General features: G+C 52.2%; 1 protein-coding gene across 1 annotated transcript; it reads left to right on the top strand.

The window, feature by feature from the left end:
• Positions 1–331: 331 nt before the first annotated feature.
• Positions 332–18,644, top strand: CCDC134 (coiled-coil domain containing 134). Its single transcript, XM_045872428.3, has 7 exons — positions 332–480; positions 2,274–2,383; positions 3,262–3,383; positions 3,581–3,665; positions 5,670–5,851; positions 6,136–6,207; positions 14,540–18,644. Exons 2-7 carry the CDS (start codon positions 2,290–2,292, stop codon positions 14,663–14,665), a joined length of 681 nt encoding a protein of 226 aa, XP_045728384.1. The 5' UTR covers positions 332–480; positions 2,274–2,289; the 3' UTR covers positions 14,666–18,644.
• Positions 18,645–18,864: the final 220 nt, after the last annotated feature.

Raw genomic sequence — 18,864 nt, 5'->3', positions numbered from 1 at the left:
CACCCAGGCGCCCCCGCACTGCCGATTTCTTAAAAAAAGAAAAAAAAAAGAAAAAAAAAACAGTGCTAGTCGTGACCCACCAAACTGATCCTGTCAACTGCAGTTTAAAAGACACTGTCAGCTGATGAAAAGTTTCGGTCAGGGCCCCAGTCCGCAGACGCGCCCTTTGCGTCGGGCCCAGACTCCCGCAGACTTAACTTCCTGCAATCTGACCGTGACAGGGTGACAATCGCGCCCCGGCACAAGGGGGGCGGGACTAGACTCCGGTCTGCCGCGCTGGGGGCGGGGCGGGAAGTGAGGTCAGCTGAGCGGCCGTCGCGGCTCGCGCTCATTGGCCGGGGGCGGTGCTTGGAGGTTCCTGCGATGCTGCCTGGCGCCTAGTGTGAGGTTCCGCGCCTCTGCTGTTCGCCCCGTGGACTCTAGAGCCGGGCTGCGCGCCGCCGTCCTATCCGCACGCCCCTTCCCGCACCGACTTGTCTGGTACGTAGCGGCGGGGGTCCCGGGAGGGCGGGCTCCTGGTGGGGCTGGGGGGCAGGGACCAAGGGCCCCCGAACCTGCTGCTGGGGGTAGGGGATGAGATTCGCGGCCCCGAACGCTTCTCGTTGGAAGGACTCGTTCTCTCCTCTGGGCGCCCCAAAGGCTCGGGGCAGCAAGCCGGGTCCGCGAGTCCACGTAGCGGCTCAGCCCGCCGTCGCCGTGTCACCCTTACAGAATGGGTTCAGAGTCGCGTACCCAGCCGGGAAGGGCTCTGGGAACGCACCGGGCGGGGGGCGGGATTGAGAGGCAGGGTAAGTGGGAGTAACAGAAAAAGCAGGATCAGTCTCCACGCAATCTGCTTTTTCGGTTTTCCTCTCTCACTTCTCTCCTGCCTCGGTCATTCCCGGCTGTCAGATAGCCCCTGGCTTCAAGTTCTGCCCTAGCCCGGGTCTGGTTCCCTTGAGTCTAGAGCATGATGTTGGAAAGCAGGTGGTCCTGGGTGAACTTGGACTACTCCTTCCCGTTCTTGAAGCTTCAGTTGTCTCATCCTCGTAGGGTGGCACCGGGGCGGTTCTCTGAATGACCTCTGCAGGCTCTCTGTCAATCACTGAGCGTCTCTCCCCTGGAGCAGGTGTCCTGCTAGTACAGTGGCAGCTTTGAGGTAGCCTATACTCATTTAGAATCTTACTAGCCCGGGAATAGCTGAGTGTCTTTGGGCAATCACCTCACTTTTCTGCGCCTTGGTTTCCACAGTGGTAAAATTGGGCAGCTGTCATCTGAGCGTGAGGCCTCCTCTGACCACTGTGTTTCAGTGTGTGTTTCACCAACTCCCTCATCCTTCTGTGCTTGTTTTACAAGTTTATTGATTGTTTGTTTCACCTACTAGGGACATAAGTACCATGAATGCAGTGATTTTTGTCTTAGACACTGCTGTATTCCCAGGTCTAAAACAGTGCCTTGAATGTGGTACTTAAAAAATAATTAGGGAATGGTGCTTGAATAAGAACAGGTGTTGTTTGTGGTGCCTGTGGTTCCAGAGTGAGTGAGTGGCAGGCAGCCTTCTTACCCAGGACTGTGCCTCCTCCTTTCCTGCCCCAAATCCCTTTTTCTGTCCTTTTTTTTTTTTAAGATTTTATTTTTAAATAATCTCTACACCCAGTGTGGAGCTTGAACTTACAACCTCAAGATCAAGAGTTGCATATTCCACTGACTGAGCCAACCAGGCGGGCCCCATCTTCTGTTCTGAGAACAGAAGTCAGAGAGGGAGAGAAGCTGCAGAAGTTTCACAACTCCCCCGACTGCCTGGGCTTACTTAACCAGACACCTTCCTGGGGTCCAGGATGGGGTGTGTTGAAAGGGAATGGTAATGACCAGCCCCTTTCCCCAGGCATAATGCCTAACCCAGTTCTTTCTCCCTACAGCAAGGAGGGGACTTCCTTATCTCTATTTTACAGGTGAAAAAACTGAGGCTTAGAGAAGCTGAGCACTTTGCCCCAGGGCCCACAGACAGAGGCAGAGCTAGGGCTCTAGCCCAGAGTTCTAGACACTGACCCCTGTGCACTAAGCATCCCTATATTGCCAATATTATCTGTTTTCCTCCCTCCTACCATCCCACAGTGTTCATTGTGTGTCTGGTGGTCACAGGCCCTGGGCTGAAACTGGGGCTCCAGGGCTCCCCAAAGCTGGGTTCTTGGTATTTGGAGGCCATGCCATGTCAGGAAGTTGCTGTTTACCTGCACTCTTTATTTTATATAACCAAGCTCTGGATCTCACCTCTCTCTGGGTTGCTTTCCTAGCTCTAGGATCTTGGATATGGATCTTCTTCAGTTCCTCTTTGTCCTGCTATTGTCTGGGACAGGAGTCACAGACACCCTGAAGACCTCCCTGGACCCGAGCCTGGAGATCTGTATCCTTTGGGGTGGAGGTGGGGTTAATAAGCTGTTTCTGAGGGGGATAAACAGTCTTTCTGTACCCACAACCCCTCGGATTCCAGGGTTGGAGCAGACCCAGCTTATGAGAACAGGGTAAAGGTGAGGTGCTCTAACCAAACCTTGATCAAGTCAATTCTCTTCTGATCCTTAGTTTCCCCATATGTTAAATGGAGAAGACAAGGCATACTTCTCAGAGCCACAAGGTTCTCTGAGGATTGTGCATGTGCTTTGCATCTTGTGGGTGAGACTCTGGGTGGAGACTCAGGCCCTGGCATACTGGGCTACCTGCTCTGGGCCAGACCTTAGGGACGCAAAGAAGAAACTCGGACCAGTCAGTCCCTGGCTTTGAGGAACTCACAGACCTCACGCTGTACTCTGTAGTCAGCACTTTAATGAACCATGGTTGGGGAAGAGGGGCAGGGAGAAACATGGTGCTGTGGCTTTTGAACTGGGTCTTGAAAGAACAGAAACTCATGGAGAAGGGGGGTCGGTGGCATCCCAGGTGAAGTGTACAGTGTAAGCAGAGGAGTGGAGGTTCTGGGAATAGTGAATGGTTACAGCAAGTAGCAGGAAGACCATGGGGAGGGGAGGGCAGGAGCCAGGTCCTGAGGGTTGTGTTCAGGGTGTTGGATATAGAATCCTATGTGAAATGGATGAAGGATAGGTTGCAGGATGCCCATGCCTTTCAGTCTGTTTCTTCCCTGGAGGTGTGGGGAGAGGGGGGGTGTCTCAGCCATGGGCATCTATGGCCTTTGCAGATACTTGCTGGTTGGGAATGGGCCCTCTGGACTGGGGCCACTGGATTGTCCAGGCAGGAGTATGGGTGCCAGCCCCTTAACTTCATGCTGCTCAGACAAGAAGATGTTTGAGGTGAAACGGCGAGAACAACTGCTGGCCCTGAAAAACCTGGCACACCTAAATGATGTCCACCAGCAGTACAAGATTCTTGACGTCATGCTCAAGGGGCTCTTTAAGGTGCGTGTGGGCATGGGGCAGCTCAGGGCAGGCCCAGTCTTCGATCTGGGCACTGACGGATGGGTAGGAGTTCCCTAAAGGGCTGGTGTTCAATGAGGGGAACTACATGCACAAAAGACTGGAAATAGGGTTTAAATAAATAGGACCATCTGTGAAGGGCTCTGCAAAGTCACTCAGCCCAGGTGGGGTTCCCTCAGGTGCTGGAGGACTCGCGAACAGTGCTCACTGCTGCAGATGTGCTCCCAGATGGGCCCTTCCCCCAGGACGAGAAACTGAAGGATGGTATGGTCTTCCCAATCTTCCCTTTCCTCTTCCCCACCACCTTGATCTTCTCTAGCTGCTCCTTCCCTCCTATTCTTCTCACTCTCTTTTTCTCCGGAAGTATCCTCTTATAACACCTTCCAAGTGGTTCCCTTGGGTGTATGGATACTTAATCCATATTTCTCTGGGCATTTCTGGGCTTCAGAGCCAGTTTCTGGGCCCCTGACATGGATATTTCCTTTGCACTGTACTGTGGTTGGGGCAAGGGAAACAGGGAGAAACCTCTACCCATGACCCCACCTCAGGGATTCTTGCCTTTTCTACCATCCTGACCCTTGTGGTAGAGAAGGCAAGGGTTGTTACCATTTATAGGAGAAAAAAACTGAGCTCTATTGAAGAGACTGGCCAGTGGGGGCAGTTAAGAGTGCTCTTTACTACTGTTTTAAAGCCCCAACCCCCTTAAATCCTTTCTGAGACAAGGTGGGAAGAACAAATAAGTTTGATAATGTTCTGTGTGTCCGTTCATCCCCTCTTCCAAGAATCATTCTCCTGTGGTAATTCCCCCTCTCTCCGGTTAATTGGTTATATTCTAACAATAAAATTTGTTAGGTTACCCTGTCTGAGAGAGGATGGAAATAGTGCTTATATATTAAATGATGGGTACTTTACAAACACCATCTCAAATCTCTGCTCTGAGGAAGGCACTGTTGCCTCCGTTTTCCAGATAAAAGAGGACAAGTGGTTTGCTCTTGCAAACCTGTAAACCAGGCTAACTCCTGAGTTCTTTGAGGTTCAAGCTTGTTCTGAAACCCAGAGGTCCCTATTCCACTTGTCTTGGACCCAACCTGGCATATCTTTGGCGGAGTCCACTTATCTTTCTGTGTGGCCTGGCCAGTGCTGGTGAGGGGTGCCTGGGCCTTATCTGCAGGGATGGCTCAAACAGGAACTTCCAGTAGGGCTGGGTATGTAGTTCTATTTCATGACAGCCGAGGTGGGGGGGGACCTGCTGCCATGATGGGCACACTAACTTAGTCTGAACTGATCTGTTGACTAGAGGAAGGACATTAGTAGGAAAATTGGTGAAATTCAGTTAAGATCTAATGATTAGTATCGATGTTAATTCCCTTGTTTAGATAGTTGTACAATAGTTATGTAAGATGATAACATGAGGGAAAGCCAAGTGAAGGAATTTTATGATGTATGATGGAAGTCTAAAGTTATTTTACTATAAATCTCAAGAAGCATTTAAAATAAAGGGGTGCCTGGGTGGCTCAGTTGGTTAAGCATTTGCCTTCGGCCCAGGTCATGATCCCAGGGTCCTGGGGTTGAGTCCTGCATCGGGCTCCCTGCTCAGTGGGGAGTCTGCTTCTCCTTCTCCCTCTGCCTGTCCCCCGAGCTCATGTGCGCACGCTCTCTCTTGCTCTCTAAAATAAATAAATAAAAATCTTTTTAAAAAGTAAAAATAAAATAAAATAAAATTGGAAAGATATTCAAAACAAAACAAAACAAAACCCTAATGTGTTCCCTGGTCATCCTAATAGACCTGCTCCTCACATACACTGCAGTTGTGTTAACAACGGGGCCTGGCTCTGGATAGTTTGAGGCCAAGTTGGGGAAGTCAGACCCAGCCAAGCCTCACATGACGCATGTGTCTTCGTGTGCAAAATGACACCCACCACTCTGGTCCCCACAACAAATGAGATATAGCATGGCCTCTGGAGTTAGACCTGGGTTTGCAGCCCAGATTTGCCACTCACCAGCCATCTGAGCCTCAGTTTCCCATCTGTACAATGGGAATAGTAGCTACATCTCCCTCGAGGTGGTTTTGAGGATTCAGTGATCTGATGGACATAAAGCCATTAGCATGCACTGCACACGTGGTCAGCACCTGTGGAGAGCGGGCACAGTTCCCTGCTCTGATTAGTAGGCTTAGTGGGCTTCCGTTCTCTGAAGGGTGGCTGGGGCTGGCCAGGCGGGCAGTAGAAGGGCATCTGCCCAGGCCACTCATCAGGATCCTCTCGCCAGCTTTCTCCCAAGTAGTGGAGAACACGGCCTTCTTCGGTGATGTGGTGCTGCGCTTCCCGAGGATTGTGCACCACTACTTTGACCACAATTCCAACTGGAACCTTCTCATCCGCTGGGGCATCAGCTTCTGCAACCAGTCGGGCGTGTTTGACCAGGGGCCCCACTCGCCCATCCTTAGCCTGGTAAGGACTGACTGGGGCAGAGGAGGTTCAGGAGCCCTCTGCCTGGTGGTGTATCATGAACCTTGCATCTGCCTTCAATTGGGCCTGAATGTCAGCCCTTGGTTGTGTTTTCTGATAAGCCTCAGGGCACCTTGAGATCCCGTCTGTGCTGACCTGGGTCCCTAGGGGTCATCACCTGTTCCACATCTGCCTAAGCCTTGGGCCTGGGTCCCACCATGGAGAGAGTGGCCGTGGGTAAGGAGTCAGGAGAAGGCAGAGGATGACTAACTTTTCCTCATCCACAGATGGCCCAGGAGCTGGGGATCAGCGAGAAGGACTCTGACTTCCAGAACCCATTTAAAGTAGACCGCCCAGAGGTAAGCTGTTGGGGCCTATGGCCATGTCTACTCTGCCTCTGCTGGGTCATGGGAAGCCCGGTCATATAGAGGCTGGGGCACCATGAATGGAGCGTGAGGGCTTTCGACTTGGAGCCAGACATGCTTGGGTCTGGATGCGCATACCATCACTTGCTCATTGGTGCCTTTGGGCAAGCCACTGCCCCTGTCTTAGCTTCAGGCTCCCTATCTTTTCATGGGGTATGGACCCCAGCTGTAGGGGGCAATCAGAGGCTGTGAACACAGTAGGCATCCAACATCAAGTGGATGCCGGGGAGGTCAGGCCATGTTTCTCTGCCCTTGAGCCTCTGAGTGCTCAGCCAGGCTTCTGTCTCACATTCCTGCATATGCTTTCATCCTAGGGGACTGAGATGGGCTCTGAGGGCTGAAGGCTGCAGGTTAGGGTGACAGATGGGGACACACACAGTGGGGGGGTTGGGATTCAGAAGTGGCAGGGCAGGGCAGCAGGGGCAGGAAAGGCTAGAGGACTGGACTTGACAAATCCCAGGTTCTCCTCTGGTATAGGGAGGAGTGTCAGGGTCCGTGAGGGGTCTAGGATTTTAGCTTGCTACTGTTTCGTGGATGCTGACAGGTCAGAGACATCAGAGTTTATTACAAAAGAAGCAATATCTAGACTGTTGGCCTGGTCATGTGGGTTCCCCATGTTCCCCAAGTCACCCAGAGGTGACCCAGAGGGGCCCAGGCAGATGCCGTGCATGCAGTGGGTTTGCATGAAGCTGAAGAATACGGAGTTTGTGATATTCACAGCCTTTATAGTGAACAGAAGCAAACCTGCTCTTTGGGGGCAGTCATCATGTCACCCTTCCAGGTTGTTTTCTGCAAGCCGTCCTGACAAATGGCCTAGACAGAGGTGATCAGGGCTTTGCTTTCTTGGTGTACCCACTGAGAACATTCAGGGATGCTCAGGGCTGTGGTTGATTGCCTCCTTCACAGTTCACCCCTCAGCCCTCTTGACTTAACTTAAATTTCCACATGAATGTGTTGTTTAGTCTGATTGGTCTGATAGGTAGAGGCTAGGATCAAATATGTTCAGTTTGTCTTACACTGCCGTTTGATTAAGGCTGCCATCAACAGGACTCTTAAGCAGCAGGATGAAGCCAACCTGCAGTGTTGATCTCAATCCTCCAGCATGGCAGACTCAGCCAGCTATGATAAGTCCTAGGCGGGCCAGTAGGTCTTCTATTAGATAATCAGAACGTGGTCTAAGGCCAATCAGTTAGCCATTACTGTCCATGCAAGAGTTTAGACTGACCTGCTGATCTTTGATGTCATTGTCAATAATTACAGGGAGCAATAGATGGACCCAAAGCAGTCCTCATCCCCAGTAAAGGGACATTTCTTTTTTTTCTTTTTTTTTAGAGAGTGTGCACACATGCATGTGCTAGTGGGCGGGGGGCGGGGCAGGCAGAGGGGGAGAGAGAGAGAGAAAGAATCTTAAGAAGGCTCCATGCCTAGCATGGAGCCTGACATGGGGCTCAGGGCTCCATCTCACACCCCTGAGATCAAGAGCTGAGCCAAAATCAGGAGTTGGTTGCTTAACTGACTGAGCCACCCAGGCGCCCCAGTAAAGAGACATTTCATGGCCCACTGTTTCCCACATGTTATTGCTTGATTTGAGTCACCATTATATTATTGGCCTGAGCCCTCAGGGCAACGTCCCTGTGGAGTTGCAGCCTCAGTTGCCCTACTTGGCATAATGGCATCAGGAGAAGCAGATGCATGTGTATCTGTCAGATTAAACCAGGTCGTACTGCGGAGTGTGCCTGCACAGGGTCACCTTGGGAGCTGCTTTTGATGGCATCAAGCACATTAGAGTAGTTCACTACCAACTATGTCCGTGTGAGTTTTCCTATCACAAGGTTGAGAGTGACACACCCCACAGCTGATCACATTGTCAGCTGCAGCGGCCGCTTGGCTTGGGCAGACCCTAGGATTGTTTGCCAAGTGGCGGTGCTGGATCTGAGAGACCCAGAGGATTAATTGTTCCCTCCCCAGGTACTAAGATTATTGTTACAAAATCAGGGTGTCACATCCCAGGACCTATAATTCCACTTTTTCTCCAATCATCCCCTACTCTCACCTGGACCTTTCTTTCATCCAGAAGGGTCAGATGTGAATGGGACAAGGGCATTTTTACAAAACATTCAGAGACACATTGTATCTTCCATCTTGGGCCACATGGGCCACTGTAGGGAGACTTGGAGGGAGCATACTCAACCAAGTGGTCATTATCCTAACGATCTCAGGTCATACCATCCCAGCCAGGGACTCTAGGTAGTCAAGCCAGAAATACGGAGTCCTCTACTCTGTGCCCATCCATGGTGGCAGGTATGTTGCCACATCTTGTACAATGATGCATTTAGGTGGCAGTGCCAGTTAACTGGACAGTGTCATCTCGATCAGTGTTTTGATTCTGGTTGGTCTCATCGGAGAATGGGCCTTATGATGGGCATCATAACAAGTGACCTGGACTGTTAAACTGTCAACCACAGTTTGTTTCCATAGATTGTGGCCCCAGAGAAGAATGATTGTCTTTGATCTGCCAGTCTATAGTCTTTTTTTTTTTTTTTAAGATTTTTTTTATTTATTTGAGACAGAGAGAATGAGAGAGAGAGAGCACATGAGAGGGGGGAGGGTCAGAGGCAGAAGCAGGCTCCCTGGGCAGGGAGCCTGATGCGGGACTCGATCCCGGGACTCCAGGATCATGACCTGAGCCGAAGGCAGTCGCTTAACCAACTGAGCCACCCAGGCGCCCTGCCAGTCTGTAGTCTTTTGAGGGGCAGGCCAGATGGCTAGGAGCTAATGACAATCCGTAGAAATATAACGTGCATGGTGTTAAGAATATTATCTAGGCAAGGGTGGTGTGGCTTCTAATTCAGATCATTATCTTACTGGCCTTGATGGCAGTTAGTCTTCCAGCATCGTCACTGGGGCTGGATGGCTGCCGCTGCCAGTAAACACCAGTGTCTAGGGTACCCAAAAGCATCCCCAGGTTTGATGAGGACTGAGTGTATAGTGCTCATGGCTGTAATTTATTACAGCGAAAGGATACAAGGCAAAATCAGGAAAGGGAAGAGGCTCATGGGGTGAAGTTTGAGGGAAACCAGGTGCAAGCCTCCATGAGTCTCTCCCAATGGAGTCCCCCAGGAACATACTTCATTCCCCCAGCAACAAGATGTGACCTGTGAGAAGTTGTCTGTCAGGGAGGCTCATTAAAGACTCAGTGCCTAGAGTTTTTACTGGGAGCTGGTCACTTAAGCACCCTCTGCCCAGTGCATACCAGAATTCCAGACTCCCAGGAGAAAAGCAGGTGTTCAGCGTAAACCACACTGTTTGCAGTTTAGGCTCAGTGATCCACTCATTGATTAGGGTGGTGGGAGCCCTCCCAAAATCCAAGTTTCCAGACACCAGCCAAGATCCAACCTTAGAAGCAGGTCTTTCAAAGGATAGCAGTCAGTCTGGCTATGTTAACTCTTCTGGACAGCACCATTAGCTCTTAATTTAGGTGAACAATCAGTGGACCAGGCATGAGTATTTAGGGGAACCTCTGAATCAAGGGTCCCCTTGAACCAGGGGCTTTGCTTCAGGCAGCAGAATGGGAAATGTGGGTTTCCCTACTAGGGTTGCTGTCACTCCATCACGTAACATCCCTCGAGGTTGCTTGCTTCCATTGCAACCCTGATAAATGGCCAGTGTAAGAGCAGTCAGGGCATACCCAGCAAGAATATGCAAGGACACTTAAGGCCATGGCAGATTGCCTTTCCCAGCAAGGGGCACCCACTGAGATGCTTCATTGTTGTGACGCTGGCTCTCCTTGCCCTGTAGGTCATGAATGCCTCTGACATAGGAGGAGGGTGAGAGCATGCACCAGAGAGAATGGGTTCTAGGATAGATTTAGTTTGGCTTTGTCCTAGTATGTTCTGCTTGAAAATAACCATAATAGCAACATCCTTGCCTTACTTCTCATTGGCTGGGGACAGTCTCAAGATTTGACTCACTGTTTGGCCTCCCGTGTGGACCTGTCCCAACAGCAGTAGTTCAGGTTCAGTCAGCTCCCCGCATGCACTGTCCACAACAGGAGTGCTCTGGGAGTCCTCTCCTACTGCTTACGTACCCGTCACTAGAACAAACTTGTATCAGGCTGTGTGCAGGCCACTGCCCCAGTCCAGAGGGAGCTGGCCCTCTCCCTGCCCTTCATATGCTTACAGTCTGTTGGGGAAGGCAGCAGGAAACAGTCCTGATCCAGCACGATCACTGTACCAGGGGAAGAGGGGAGTGTGAGTGTGCTGAGCCGTGGAACCCCTGACAGGGAACCTGACCCTGCCTCAGCAGGTGGGTGGCGGAGGCTCTGGGATAAGTAAGACTCGCCTGGTGGACCATCTTGGGGAAGACCTTCCAGGCAGAGGGACTAGTTGCACAAAGGCTCGGAGGCATAGCACATGCATTTATTTATCATTCAGTGAGCATCTGCTAAATCCCAGCCATGAGAGAAGCAGACTAGCCCTGCTCTCCTGGGAGATAGTAAGAAACATACAGTATGGCAGGTGGTGAAAAAAAGCAGGGGAATGTGGTGATGGATTCGGGGATAAGGTGGAGGTGCAATTGTTACTTCATGTGACTCCGACACAGAAGGTCTTATTGAAAAGACCTGAACAAGGTGAGGGAGCCAGCCGTGTATCTGGGGAAAGAACATTCCAAGCTGAAGGAGCAGCAAGTGCAAAGGCCTGGAGTTGGAAGCATATTTGGGGGAGGGGAGGACGTGAAAAGATAAGGTCAGAGTAGGCCAGATCACAAGACCCTTGGGGGGGTCTTCTCAGGGCTTTGGCATTTACTCTGAGACACATGGAAAGCAGGGTGATGGGCTCTGACTACCCCTTTAAAGGATCAGCCTGGCTGTTGTGTGGAGGGTAGTTTAGGGGACCAGGGTGGGAAACAGGGACACTGATGAGGAGGCTACTGTGCTTGTCCATATGGGAGTTCATGGCGGCTTACACCAGGGTGACAACAGTGAGGATGGTGAGCTTCTGGTTGTTTAGAAGGTAGAGCCAATAAGATTTGCTAAGGAAGCAGATGTGGCATGAGAGACTCATTAAGAAGGACTAGAAGACTTTTGGCCTGCACACACGGAAGAATGGGGCTGCCATTTTCTAAAATGGGCATACTGTGGTGGGACCAGGTTGAGGCCTGGATTGGAGATCACAACTTTGTTTCTGGACCTGGTGAGCATCTGAATGAAGATGTCAAGGAGGCAGTTGGAAATATGACTCTAGATTTGAGGCTGAAGCTGGGGCTGCAAATATGAGTCATGCCTGTGAAGGAAGGTACGGAGAGCCACGGCACAGGTCCTGTCCCATCACCCCAGGGCAGGTGAGTGTCAGGGCAGATAGAGCAGTGACCAGAGGGCTGAGGTCTGGGATGTGCCTGCAGGTAGAGGAGGGAGGATGGGGAGGAACAAGCAAAGAAGTCCCCGAGTGACAGTGGGAGAGTAGAAATGCAGGAGAGGATCGTTTTCCAGAGACCCTGTGAGGAAAGCGTAGCAGAGAGGGAATGAAAGGCTTGTAGAATCTGCTGGATGGCTGAGGAGCATGAGGCCTAAGAACCGGCCACTGGATTTAGGAACATGGACGATGGCCACCAGAGATCCTAATAGAAGCTGTTTTGGTGGAGCAGTGGGGACAAAGATTGGATTTCAAGAGAATAAGAGGCAAGGAAGTGGACACAGCAAGTGCAGACTACCTTTGAAGAGCTTTCCTTTCAAGGGGAACAGACCAATGGGAGAATAGCTGGAGGGGGAGATTTTCATCAGGTGGGAGAGATTCAGCATGTTGATGGGGACAGCGCATTAGGGAGGAAGAATTGATGGTGCAGGGGCACAAGGGTTGTGGAGCTTCGTCCCTGAGCAAGTAAGGCAGGGGAGAGTTGCTGGCGCCCAGGGGAAGGGTCGGCCTTGCCTCCAAGAGCAGCTTGGGCACAGAAGCAGCTGGGGTGGTGGGTGTGGAGGTGGGAGCTTGTAGAAGTTGTCTTGTGAGTGCTTCTGTCCTCTGCAGTGGTTTGTGGGGAAGGAGTGGAGCAGGGTTGGGGGCTTGAGAAGGTGTGTCTAGGAGAACGGCTGAGTGAGCGGGCCAGGGAGACAACCTGGATTGCCAGGCCACACGAAGGGCCCGCTTGAGGTTAGCATCAGGAATTTAAAGTAGGTATTAGTTAGGCCTTGTGGGGAAGGGGTCTGTGAAAAGGAAAGGCAGTGTTTCCCTTCTGACCGAGCCAGGTTTGGGCTCCCCTGGTGAGGCTGAGCCAGCTGGGGTTGGAGGGCCCAGATCTTTTGACTTGCTCTACCCCAGCCAGAGCCACAGGGTCTGGGATCCTCTGTGACCTGGGGCGGGGCGGGGTGGGGGTGTGCTTCCAGCTCCCAGCTGCTCATCCCTCCCAAGAGGATCAGAGTTAACTCAGGGACAGGAGGCAGAGTGTGGTAGGGGGGACACTGGCCGGGGAGGTGGAAGGCCTGGGGGTTAGTCCCAGTTGTACCTCCCACTTGCTGTGTGACTTAAGCATATCACCTACCCTTTTTGGGCCACACTTCTCTGATTTCACCTCATCTTCCAGTCTCATAGTTCAATCTAACATGGTAGGTAGACTCCTCCACAAGGTAGAACTTCTAGTTTGTTTTTAATGTCTACCTTGATCAAACGTTTGTCACATTTGCCCTAAGAACAAATAAAATAGGCATATTTCACAGCATAGTTAACCTGAGTTTGGGATACTATTACTGCATTTCATATTCTAACATGATTCATTCGTTCATTTACCAAATACATACTGAGTGCCATCTACAAGCCAGGCAGGTCCTGTGCTAGGGAGTGATGGCACAGTGAGCGACACCTGACATCGTGCTCCTGTCCTCAGAGAGTGTTCTCTAGTGGGGGTGACAGGCACGAAGCATGTGATCATGAGGGAGGGTCCAGCCCCAGCCCCAGCTAGGAGTCAGGGCAGATCCCTGAGGGTGGAACTAACATGGCTAAGGGGGCAGGGGTTGGAAAGAGCATTCTGGGCCTGGACCACAGCACTTGCGGAGGCCTGGAAGTGGGAGCAACCAGGGAATCTGAGAACCCAAAGCGGGGAGTGTGAGGGAGGAGCAAAGCAGTGGGCAGTGGGGGCCTGCAGATGCAGCGTGTGGAACTTGATCCTGAGAGTAATGCAGAGTCACGGAAGGGTTTAAGCAGGAGTGTGACATGGTCAGATTTGCATTTTTGAAAAGAACTAACTGCAGTGAGGAGAATGGCTCGAGAGGGACCCAAGTGGGTGCAAAGAGCTTTGGAAGGCCCCGAGAGTCATTGGGGGGGAGGTGGAGGTGGTGATGGGGTTAGCAATAGGAGAGACGGAGAGAAGTAGATGAGTTTGAGAGAGACCTAGGAGTTACACTGAGCCAGGCCTTGGCCAAGGACTCGTGTGGAGGGAGAGAGGTGGGGGTGTGGAGCCTTGCTGTTCGCGAGGACAGGGACACTGGAAGAGGACTGGGTTTTGGGGAGATGGAGCCATGCCAAGTCTGGGGCTCGTTTGGGACATCTAGCGGCATTTAGATATGGAGATGCAGATTTGAGCGGTAACTGACATTGACTCCTAACAGAAGCCATGGGTTTAGGTGAGCCAGTCTGCAGAGAACAGAAGCCCTGGGGATTGCAGTTGAGGAATGCCTCCACTGAAGTCCTCCTCCTCCCACCCTGGCTCGCCCTGTGTTCCTGTCTCACCAGGACCACCATCCATGCACCGTGGAAGCCACGAGCCTGGGCACTACCATCTTCTTTTCCACCTCTTTTTCAGGTTCTGCCAGTTTGACCTCTGACCCACTGCTTCCTGTGGGTGTACTCCGTTGCCTGGGCTTATCTGCGGCTTGTTCGCAAGCAGCGGGATGCCTGTGGTCTCTTGCTCTCACTGGCTGCCCTCCCCTCCTCAGGGGTGTGGCACAGGTTGGGGGGCAGGTGTCAATGGTTGTCTTGGGCATTCAGCCCCCTCACCCTGAGAGGAGGAGCCCCATGCAGGTTCACACTCCAGCACGTGCCCCTCTGCCTGGAATGTCCTTTTCTTCCCTCACCCTGTTTGCTTGGTGAGCTCTGGTTATCTTTAAGGACCCTCTAAGCAGCTTCCCCCAGGTTCATTGAACCATCTTGTCTGCGGGCTCCCTGAGGGCAGGGCCTGTGTCTAGGCAATCTTCCCACCGCCACAAGCCCACAGCAGCCTAACTCAGAGCAAACTCTTCACTGCTGGCGGACTAAACCAGACTGCTCTGTTCTTCTCTCAGTTCATTTCCAGCACCGACCCTTTCCAGAAGGCCTTGAAGGAGGAGGAGAAACGCAGGAAGAAAGAGGAGAAGCGGAAAGAGATCCGAAAGGGCCCACGGATCTCAAGATCCCAGTCGGAGTTATAGCCGGGAACAGCCCAGGGCTCAAGGGGCCAGGAGGAGACAACTCTGGAGGAAGAGGTGGAGGCATCGACTGGTGGTGAGAGCTGGCCCCTGTGAACAGGGAGGTGGCATTTGCTCAGCCCCCTGGAGCTGGCTCTGCGCCCTAACAGAAGTGACTGGGCCACAGAGGACTGAATTTCTTTCCAGGGGCTTCCCTGGAGAGGGTGCCAAGGGGGTCTTCAGAGGATGCCATGCTGCAGATCAAACCATGTCGAGATGCTGGGGGAGGCTGGAAGGATCCCAGGCTGGACTCTCCCTTTGGGTTAGGACCGCTGGCCAGCCGGCTGCCGCCCTTGAGGAGGGCTCTGAACCACTTCTGGAAGTGCCGTGCCTGCTGCTGGCCCCACTGTGGCACTGTGCTGCCCAGCACAGGTCCCAGCCCCCTGCAAAGGCACAGTAAAAGCCAGCAGACCCTCTGGGCTAACAGAGGCCGGTTTGGGCCCCAGGGAGCTGTGAGCCCTTTCATGGGCCAGGGGCCTGGCAAGGCAGTGAAGCAGGGCCTTGGCTTAGGTCTCCTAGTCCTTTCTCAGCACTGTCCTTCGTGAAGGAGTGTCCAAAGGTGTTCAGCCAAAGACTGTAGAGCAGCATGATCTCTGTCCCATCAGATATTGGGGATAATCCATGAACAGGTGCAGGGTAGAATCAACGTGTCATCTCTGGCAACCCCAGGAGACCCTTGGCCTGTGGGTAGGCGATGTCAGGGGACAGGCTCTAGCTCTGCAAGAGGCTGTGCTTTGTAATGGCAGGGCTGCCCCAAGCTGGACTGGTCAGAGAGCTCCCCATGGCAGAGACCAGGGGCCACAGAGCAGGGAAGCTGCAAGGGAATTAGGCCCCGAATTGGCAGCTACCCTTTAATCATGTCCCTCCCAGGCAGAGGAGGGAGGGGCTCCGGTGGGAATTCCAGTTCAGTCTCTTTGACCTTGCCAAGCTAGGTCTGTGTCTTAAAAGGGGAGAGACAGGGCGCCTGGGTGGCTCAGTTGGTTAAGCGACTGCCTTCGGCTCAGGTCATGATCCTGGAGTCCCGGGATCGAATCCCGCATCAGGCTCCCTGCTCGGCAGGGAGTCTGCTTCTCCCTCTGACCCTCCTCCCTCTCATGCTCTCTGTCTCTCATTCTCTCTCTCGCAAATAAATAAATAAAATCTTTAAAAAAAAAAGGGGGGGGAGAGACATCTGACCAGCCCAGAACCCTGCAGCCCCCCACACTGACAGAATCCAAGAGAGATGGGAGTCTTGTCTCAGCCCCTCAGACTTGCTGAGTGACTCTGGCCCAGCCCTTCCCTGTGCTGTGGCTTCATTGACAAAATGAATCTGATAATGTCTGAACCCTCCGCCCAGTCCTAAACTGCTTCTCTGAGGCTGGAGCCCGCTTCTCAGTGACAGATGCCCTTCTCTGATGGTTCTTCTATCATCCTTTAGGTTTGCTGAGCATCCCTGTGTGCACAACTAAAGAGAGGGGCCCAATCTTAACCCATCTTCACCTCTGTCCCATCTGGTTCCCCTAATCCTCCTAGGCTCTTCCTTCTACACCTTCAGCCTCTCCATCTTGGTCGATTCCTTCCTCCATTCTCAAATGAGCCCAAATTTTCCCATCTGACACCTTCAAAGAAAGAAACAGAACTGCTCTGCTCTCCCCCTCTCTCTCCTTCCCTTTGATGCCTTTGTTGTGGTTACTAGTTCCTGGAACTCTGTCTCAAGTCTTACTGCAGGCAGAGCCTTCCCGCTTCCTTGGCAGGAGGTGTAACGGCCCGAGGGCACTTGTTTGTCAAGCTTCTTTGCAGCCAGGATTCAGTCCTGTGAGCCCTGTGCCATCAACCAGATGTACCAGCCTGTGCGGGAGTTGCGCTGGTAGGACTAGGTAGTGGCTGCTGGGACCAGAGGTAGCAGTGGGGCAGGGGATGGGGGCGGTTCTAGTGACCAGACTAGACTAACACCAGGGGTGCCCAGTGGTGGTGACAGTTATGTCTTCAGTGGTGTTTTCAGCATGGTCTTGGATAGTGTTCCTGTTTGCTGAGCTTCCAAGTCCAATCTGAGGCGCCCCTGGAGAGTCTGGGAGCTCCCCTATATCCTCAGAGGCAGGGGTTTCCAACAGTGGCACTATTTACATTTAGGGCCAGATAATTCTTTGTTGTGTATATAAGGATGGCTGTTCTGTGTGTTGTAGGATATCAGCAGCATTCTTAGCTTCTGCCCACCAGATGCTCGTAGCAGTCTCCAGACGTTACTAGATGACCCCAGGGGCAAAATCTCCCTGGTCCACAGCCCTTGTCCCTCCTTATCCCAGCCCCACATCTTCCTCTCCTGTCCCATCACTGCCCCCAGAGAAATGTTGTTGGAAGCTCTCTGAGATGATCCTTGCAGGCTTCTGGGCTGCTTTGTTGTCCTGGTTCTCTGTCCTCAGTCTGAGTCAGCTCTGTCTCTTCCTGATTCCTCCTCTTTCCTCACCTGCCCCTTAAACGAAGCATTTTTTTTTTTTTAAGATTTTATTTATTTGAGAGAGAGCACAAGAGCATGGGCAGAGGGAGAAGCAGACTCCCTGCTGAGCACTCCACCATGTGTGGAGTGGGGGGGTCGGAGGACAGGGGGGCAATCCCAGGACCCTGAGATGAGATCATGACCTGAGCTTAAGGCAGACGCTTAACTGACTGAGCCACCCAGGTGCCCCCGAAGCTTTTTTTTTTTTTTAAGCCTAGTCTCTCCTCTCTGCTCTTTTCTTCTTGGCAGCTGCATCCTCTGAGATCCCAAAGCCAATGGCACCTGCCCTCTTGCCACTGATAACCCTCAGTACTTACGTTTCAGCTTATCCAAAAGCAAACTTGTTTCCCATCGCCAAGCTTAATCTCTGTGTCAAACCGTGGGGTACACCTTCTTGCCTAATCCTGGAGGAAGTGACAAATCCTACAAGATTGGGGGGGGGAGAAGGTGACAGGCACTGTGAGCAGAGGCCTAAAAAGGGAGGCATCAAAGGTAGTAAATGAAAAAGCATATTCAAAGCTCACTTCTCTGACCTGTAGTAATTGCCCAATCTGTGGTAGATCTCTGGATATGTGGTTGTCTGTCCCTCCCTTTCCAGGTGAAGAACCCAGGTCCTGAGCAGTGACTTGGCTAAGGCTGCTCCAGCCATGAGAGCCAGTCTCTGTTCTCCCAGCCAGGGCAAGGTGCCAGTTGGAAGAGATGTTCAATGAGTTGGGATCCAGGGCCATAGGGAGAATGCCAGTGTTTTGCTGAGGCTCGGTGTGGTGCAGCTAGCTTTCTTCTGCAGTTTCTACTGAGCCTTCATTTGTGCCCCCTTGGGCCACTTCGTTAGCACCGCAGCCTCTGGGCAGGTCCAGAGGGGAGTTGTGGGGACAGCGCAGAGTGAGAGGTGCTGTGCCCACTTACCTGACCTGCTGCTCAGGCAGCCCTCTGCAGGGGGTTACTGAGGCTCTGGGTTGGGAGAGCACTGGACCAAAGTGAGTTATGGTAGGCCAGCAGTCACCCCTCAGTGTGGGGAGCCCTGTGAGAGGCACAGTCAAAGGTGGCACTGCCCAAGTCAATGCCTGGTTCCAAGCAGAGCAGCAGGGTTTGGTTTTGTTTCAGGGTGAGACTAGTGGGTGTAGTCTGCATGTAAACAACGAAACATTCTTGTCCTTTTTCCCCAAAAAATAAGTCACTGTTTTTTCTTATGTTATACATGTTCATTATAAGAAGTAATTTAGGGGCGCCTGGGTGGCTCAGTTGGTTAAGCGACTGCCTTCGGCTCAGGTCATGATCCTGGAGTCCCGGGATCGAGTCCCGCATCGGGCTCCCTGCTCGGCAAGGAGTCTGCTTCTCCCTCTGACCCTCCTCCCTCTCATGCTCTCTGTCACTCATTCTCTCTGTCTCAAATAAATAAAATCTTAAAAAAAAAAAAAAGTAATTTAAACAATACTGAAATACCAAGAAGAAAATAAAATTCACCCTAAATCCAACCACTCCGTAATCATGACTGACACTCAGCTGTTGGGCCTTCCAGCCTTTTAGCCCTTAATGTGAACACACAGATCCCTGTTTTTTCAGTTACCATAGCTATCGTGTATGGACACATCCTGTATGTCAGGCCTTATGCCAAGTGCTGGCTGGCAGCAGCTCCTCCTGCCTCAGGGCCTTTGTCCATGTCATCTGTTCCCCTGCCAACACCAGACAT

This window comes from Mirounga angustirostris, unplaced genomic scaffold (assembly GCF_029215605.1).
Source record: "Mirounga angustirostris isolate CCGP_5_RB_7025 unplaced genomic scaffold, mMirAng1.0.hap1 SCAF_5, whole genome shotgun sequence".
Lineage (NCBI taxonomy): Eukaryota > Metazoa > Chordata > Mammalia > Carnivora > Phocidae > Mirounga > Mirounga angustirostris.
This window is presented reverse-complemented; position numbering and strand designations above follow the sequence as displayed.

Coding starts and splice junctions, on each gene's coding strand:
- CCDC134 (XM_045872428.3), top strand. CDS start 2,290: ATGGATCTTCTTCAGTTCCTCTTTGTCCTGCTATTGTCTGGGACAGGA. Junction 5,852..6,135: donor ACTCGCCCATCCTTAGCCTG/GTAAGGACTGAC, acceptor CCTCATCCACAG/ATGGCCCAGGAGCTGGGGAT. Junction 6,208..14,539: donor TTAAAGTAGACCGCCCAGAG/GTAAGCTGTTGG, acceptor TTCTTCTCTCAG/TTCATTTCCAGCACCGACCC.